The sequence below is a fragment of the Garra rufa genome, chromosome 24, assembly GCF_049309525.1.
Source record: "Garra rufa chromosome 24, GarRuf1.0, whole genome shotgun sequence".
Classification (NCBI taxonomy): Eukaryota; Metazoa; Chordata; class Actinopteri; order Cypriniformes; family Cyprinidae; genus Garra; species Garra rufa.
The window spans coordinates 3198581-3205895 of NC_133384.1; the positions used below are offsets into that span (position 1 = coordinate 3198581).

The 7315-nt window shown below is 37.3% G+C and overlaps 1 protein-coding gene across 1 annotated transcript in view; it reads left to right on the forward strand.

Moving 5' to 3' along the window:
* The window catches only part of arhgap21a (Rho GTPase activating protein 21a), a 59831-nt gene extending 54648 nt beyond the window's left edge, over positions 1–5183 (forward strand). The window contains exon 24 of the mRNA XM_073830307.1: positions 626–5183. Within this exon, the coding sequence (XP_073686408.1) occupies positions 626–2254 (1629 nt within the window). The 3' untranslated portion in view covers positions 2255–5183. The remainder of the gene's footprint in view (positions 1–625) is intronic.
* Positions 5184–7315: the final 2132 nt, after the last annotated feature.

The following is a 7315-nucleotide window of genomic DNA, read 5'->3' on the forward strand; positions in this document are numbered from 1 at the left end:
TTTTTTTGGTATATGCACAAAACTCATATTGTACAAGGTAGACCAAGTCTGAGCAACTTCAGTCCTGGAGGGCCACTGTCCTGCAGAGTTTAGCTCCAACCCTAATCAAACTCACCTGCCTTTCTAGTGATCTTGAAGACACTGATTAGCTTGTTCAGGTGTGTTTAGAGCCCCAGGTTGCCCAGCTCTGATTTAGACTTTTACCTCTAACTCTCAGAGTTCTAGAAGAACTATTAAGTGGATCAAGATTCCCATCCCTTTTTCTGTCATCTGACTCCAGCTTTGTTTTCAAATGCAACCCATGCAGCTTTTTCCATGTGCCAGTGCTGTGGGTGTTGCGGGTGCTGCTTGTGCTATGTGGCTGTTCTGAAAAAGAGGCCTCAATTGGAGCTCTGTGACTGTCTCTAATGTTTCTTTCTATGTTCAGTCCTTCAACCTCTGATTTGTGCTGATATCAGAGAAGCAGGTGGAGTACTGTGGCTTAGCCACCTGCAAGGGCAGCGGTTGGGCTTTTTATTCCATGTTTTCTTGCTAGGCCTCAGTGCTTTATGGCTCCTTGGTTTACAAAGTTGTTTTCTTTTCCCTGTGACTGAGTCTGTCACTCTTGCTTTCTCTTTCTGCCCAGGGCTCCTGGGGATCAGGGAAGGACCACTGCAGTCGCGAGTTCCTTCAACCACGAGTCTCCTCCATTTTTGCTGCGGCCAACCGCAAACGAAAGAAGCACAAGGAGAAGCTGCAACCCAGCAGCTCTGATGATGACCTTGATACCATGTTCAGCAAGAAAGATAACCTAACTCAAAAGCAGAACCGCCAAAGCCAGGAGGAGGTGGCAGACAGGTCCAGCCCATGCGGAAAATCACTTGTTGGAGAAAAGAAGAATGGCATAAGTGCAGAGTCCACCCCGAAGAACAAGAAGGCGCACAGAAACTCTTTCTTTATGAAAGACAAACCCTCTTCAGCTCTCTCCCCCTCGCCCAAGCTCTCATGTTCACCCGGTTTCAGCCGGCACACCTCTGGTCCTCCCAGATCCACCCTCTCAGATCCTTCCTCACAATTAGATGAGACAACCTCAGACTTGGGCACCATGAGTTCTGGAGCCTCCGTACCAAGAACCAGACCTCGGAAATGGGGCACAACATCTCCGGCCCTTGAGCAATTACCCGTTCCTGGGGGAGCTTCGGTAACTGCAGAGGTGAGCTCTATTACATCAGACTACTCAACCACTTCCTCTACCACCTTTCTGACAGGAGTGGAATCCATCACATTAAGTCCAGAGGTGCAGTCTGTGGCAGAAAGCCGAGGAGGAGACGAGGCAGATGATGAGCGCAGTGAGCTCATCAGCGAGGGAAGGCCAATGGAAACGGACAGCGAGAGTGACTTCCCAATATTTAGCCCTGGCATCGCTGGACTAGACATACCATCCACAGAAGATGGCAGCAGCAGCACACCCAAACTAGCTTGCCGCTTACTGCCCTCCCATAAGTTGATAGAATGCGACTCCCTGTCCAGGAGGCGATCCCTGCGACAAAAGACAGATAGCGATTCATCTGTGGAAGCAGGGGCTGGTTGCAATCAAGGGGTCAGCAAGAATGAATCAAATAGACTGTCTCGAGTTCTGGAGGTGATGAAGAGAGGCCGTTCCACCGGCAGCCTAAGTGCCCCGTTGCATACTGAATCTGACCACGTTGAGCCAGCGTGGCATCTTAAAATCACAGAGAGACTTAAGTCCCGTCTACGTGCCTCTGCCGATGACATGTTCGGTGTTGGCACGCAAAAGACCCGCTCCACAGAGACACGTGGTAAGAAAAAGGGCATTCGCCGACGACATACTATGGGTGGTCAGCGGGATTTCGCTGAATTAGATGTCATTCATGACTGGAGGGAAGAGGGTGGGGTGGACCAAGGTGCCGAACTGTCTGCTGTGGAGCGCCTTAAACCCAAGTGCGACTCTCAGGACGTATCTATCCGGGACTGGATTGCTCGTGAGCATCATCGAACTGAGGGCTCCCAGGCCAGTCTTGAGTTGAAAGGTCAAGATGGGATAGAGACAGCAGAAATGGAAGAGACCCATGCAGGGAGTGCTGAGCGAATGACTCCCTCTGCTTCTCCAAGTTCCCAGTCCAGCTCTGAACAAGTTAACGGAGGCGCGTCAAAGGGCAAATCCAGAAACAGTCTGAATTCTGGAGCTGATGCTCATCCACAGAAATTGTCAGGAGCCCAAGTGGTGCGCTCACGATTCTACCAATATCTTTAAAAGAAAAGAAGAATCTGCATGTGTGTAAGAGTGTCATAATGTGTGTGTAAAGGCCTGTTCAAACCAAGGTGAATGTCTGGGGTGAAAATTCTGTGCATTTTCACATTTCACAGACACAAAGTGTTTATACATCTGTTCAGACCAACATTAGCAGAACTTTCGCATGCCATCCATGCGACAAATATCTTTCCCATCACACTTTAAAGAAAACTGGGCAACCATTAAGACTAGGCGACTTGGTGGCGTTCACAAACATTGCATTGTATTTGGTTTTGCTGGATAAGCACTACAGGGAATAAAACAAAAGAACAAAAGAGCAATAACATGCAAGACAAAATGATAGACAGTAGCAAGCAGTTTATAAATACAGCTATAAATCCTTTGTTCTTGATTTATGAGCATATAAATAATGTGTTTATTGTTGTATTTTCATAATGATCAATTCATAATTTGTAAGTGAAGTATTACATTATTAACAAATTTAGGGGTCGTCAGTGGTTCATAAGATCGTTTAGAAAGTGTAACTAACTAACTATTTAAAAGTACATTTATACATGTTATTTAGACATATAGTAATAGTGTGTTAATAAATGCTTTATTAACACATTTTCCTACTGTAATTAATGATTAAATCAGGTAGTTATAAAACTTTTAGTACTTGCTAGTTAACTATTTTTGTGAGCTAAAGTAAGGACTATTTATGCCTTGTAAGGCTTTGTAAAGCTTTTACAAAGCAGATTTAAAGGCTCAAGTATCTTCTTAACAAACAAAACGAAACAAGCACAACAAAGATATTTGAAGATGCAAAAAAAATTAAACTGGACACAAGATACAAAATGAACAATAAATCAATATATAACAAAAAATAGCACTAAGTAAACAACAAAACAAGAAAACAAAATAAGCAACAAGATAAATATACATCAACAAAGTAAGCAAAAAAAAAAAAAACTAACAAAAGCCCACAAAGAAAATAGAAGATAACCTAGGCTTGAAATCTTTGTAAAACCTTTAGATGAGCTCACAAATATACTTAACTGACAACTACTAAATGTTTTATAACCACCTCAATTATTAATGAATTACAGTAAGAATACATGTTAATAAAGCATTTATTAACACATGGAGTAACTAAGAAGATGTTCAAATACATTTAAATAGTTTATTAATCATTTATTTACTCTTTCTAAATGTTCTTATGAACCACTGATGACAACTAAATAACTGGTTTGTAAGTAATGTAATACTTAATTCAAATTACAAATATTAAACACATTATGCATATGCTCATAATTCAAGAACGAAATATTTATAGCTGTATTTATAAACTGCTTACTAATGGGGACAATGCTTTATAAATAATGAATTGACTATTTATTAATTCTTAACAAATGGTTCATAGCGTGCAGTTATTATAAAGTTTTACTGATTTTATTTCTCTGTGACAAAGTTGCACAGCGCTTTCATTCAACCTGTCTGCAGTTTTTACTGTATGTATTGGTCTGAAAAGACAAATTATTTGTGAAAATAAGAATGAGTTTTCATTCCAAACATGTTGGTGTGAACAGGCCTTTAATGGAATGAATGTACTTAGAGCTAAGGTTACTCCACCTTTATTTTCCATCCCCTCTTTTTTAAACAAAGTATCTATAAATATGAATATATATTATAAATATAAATTGTATATATCTATATGTATAGGCTTATAAAAAAAAGTAACTGGAGTAATTTTAACAATTTTGAGTTATCTGACTTGTTTTCGGATCAGTACTGGAGCTGTTTTCTTGAAAGCTAGTAATATATGCATGACGGTGAAGTGGCCTGATATTCAGAGGCTGTACAATACCAATGTTTACCGGCTGCCTCTGCTGCTGCGACAGCACAATTTTTTCCGACTTGGACAGACATGCATTCGCAAAACTGTTACTGAAGGATATTATTATCAAAGGAAAAGAAACGCATCTCGTCCAAGGTTAGGACAAAGAAAAAAAGAAAACTCCTGATGTTACTCATATGAAGAATGTAATATGCTTGCTGTTATATTGACTAACACGTAAATTGCTTGTTGCAGTTTTCATTAGTGAAAAAATGTAAATAATGTCTGTACTTGAAGTATTGTTTTGTTTTGTTTTGTTTTTTTAATTATTATTATTTTGAAGGTTAGCCTTGATATGGGCTGTTTTCTGAGCTGTGTGCTGTGGAAAGCCCTTTTACAGTGCATCATAACAGCCAGACATAATTGTGGAAGAAGAATGAAATCTTTTTATATTTCTACAGGATTGTGAAAGTAAGTGCTAAAGTGAAAGCACCAGAGCCTGAACATCTGTAGCAGTACCTGGCTTACTGGTATTGTCATGTTGAACCATTTTAATGCAAAGTACAACCTAACAGCAAATAAGTCATAAAATCACAAGGAATTCCGTTTCCTTACAAAAAAAAAAGTGCCTCTCAACTGGTTCTGGTGACAGGAAAGGTGCCATATCTTAATTTTGTTGTTTGTTAATATGGAATATGTATTGTGAATGAATGACTGAATTTTATCAGAATAAAAAAAGAACAAAAAACAAAAAGAAAAATTAATTTTTATACAAAACGATGCAAAAGCAGACCCAGAGCTTCCACTGCTTTATCAGTCATAGTTTTAAATCATCTCGTGCTTTGCCACTGGATTTGTCTTTACCCTGGTCTATTATTGAGGCAATAACCTAAATGTGTATATTTTTTGTGTACGTTACCTTTGTCAAAAAGTCACAGATTTTGTCCGAGCTGACCAGTGTAGTAGCCAGCATGTAATTCCTCTGGAGAGTATGCATGATCATACTTATGTGTGCGGATTTCATCTTACCTCTGAATGCTCATATGTGTGACTCCCAACTGCAAAGAAAAAAAAAGAGAAAAACACTGGAAATAAATTATCTTTGTCAGCTTCTTCTCATTGTCTATGGTAATCTATGTAGACTCTAGGTATAGCAGTCACTCAGTTTGGACACGGGTGTACTTCTTTACTTATATGTTTTAATATCACTTTAATTTTAGTTTTGTGACGACATCCATAAGTAGGTACAGTTTTCTGCTAATTTCAGCGTTAGACTTTATGCCATCATAAAATCATTTAGATCATGAGAAACTAGTTTAGAAGAGAGGGTCTAAACTTTTTACTGTGCTCAAGTTCTCAATGTTGTTCGCGTTCTGAACAGAAGAGGGCATTGTGCAATCATAATTGCCTCGAAGCAAGGAATTTGCTTCTGTTTATAAGCAGAATGGCCTATAGGTAGGGCAGTACTAAATGTTATTATTATTATTTTGTTGTTGCTGTTATTGTTTGGGTCATAGATCTGGGGAGCGTTTCCCAAAAGCATCGTTAGCTTACTATGGTCCTTAGTTCCATAGTTGCTTTTGGGAAACGCACCCCTGACTGGCCAAAAACACTGCAGGTTGGTTATTGTATAACATTGTGTAAACTCTAGTTACTAGTAAATGTTTATGTTATGTTTTTTTTTATTTATGTATTTTTGGCTTGAATTTCTGTTTAAGAAACTTTTGAAGCATGAAGGGTAGACATTTATAAGCTTCCACCTGATGGTGCTGGTAAAAGGAAATACTACTGTATGATATCAAAGTGCAACTTTATTTCCTTGTCGTCATTCAAGCATTTCTAACATAATATTTTAAGTGCTTTTTTTCAGCTGCCTGGGCAACAGAAGTGCTTTTTTTTTTTCATTTTCAATTCATTTTCTGCATAGGCATTTCAAAACAATATTCAGTAAAGAGCTCTAAACCTTAAACCAAGCAAACTAGCTCTGAAATGAATTTCAAACAAACCCAAAAATCTGAAATGCTGCACTGTAAAAAGATTTCACTAGTTTCAACATAAAAACTTAAGTTCAGCAGCTGCCTTAAAATTTTAAGTTAAATCAACTTTAAGTTATTTCAACTCACGACAATAAAATTAGTTAAAATGACTTGTACTTTTAAGTTGATTTAACTTATGAGTTGAAATTACTTGTAATTTTATGTTGATTTAACTGACAATGTTAAGGCAGCTGCTGAACTTATGTTTTTAAGTTGAAACTGGTGACAACTTTTTACAGTGTGGCTGCATTTAAAGGGTAAACTTAAACCATGAATTATTCACAATTACATATTTAAGCAATTTTTAGTTTTTTAGGAAATGGATATGTTTTATATTTAATGTACTGTTGTTTAGGCATATCTGTCATTTTTTTTTCTGACAGTTTTCTTTTAGTGACTTGTTACCATGGTAACAAGGTTGGTAAATTTACTTTCAGGATTTTGGGTATTGTAGTTTTTCAAACCTGACTTTTTGAAAATATAAATTGTCTTAAAAATATAATGTTGTATTTTAAAAAACTGACCCTGGATCACAAACCCAAGTAGCATGGGTATATTTTTAGCCAACAATACACTGTATGAGTCAAAATTATTGATTTTTCTTTTATGACAAAACTCATTAGGATAAAATGAGTAAAGATCATGTTCCATGAAGATATTTCGTAAAAAAAAATTACTGTAGATGTATCAAAATGCAATTTTTGATTAGTAATATGCATTGCTAAGAATTTAATCTAGACAACTTTAAAGGTGATTTTATTTTAAAGCTTATTTATTCAGATGATGATGTATATTTCTCAGTTTCAAAAAATTGACCCTTGTGACTGGTTTTGTGGTCCAGGGTCACAATGTCAGGTGCATTCAGATTATACTATGCATGCAGAAAAAAGTAATAATTCATTTTGCTCTGTAGAGATTTTAAAACCACTTTCCGCCGTGCTATTGACCCCTGTGCTGTTAAGGAAAAAAAAGCAACAGTCATAAAGGCCATGCCCAAATCATATGATTTGCTATCATATGATTAATGTTTATACATTTACAAATGTTTATAAGTCTTGTTCTTGTTTGAAGGGTATGCAGTCACTTTCCCAGACACGCTTGTGCCAGTAAAAGGAAGTAAAATCAAGAAATTATGCAAAACACAAGCATTGTTAATATTTACATAATATGAATATTGGCAACATTCCAAACCTGTGAATATTATGCAAA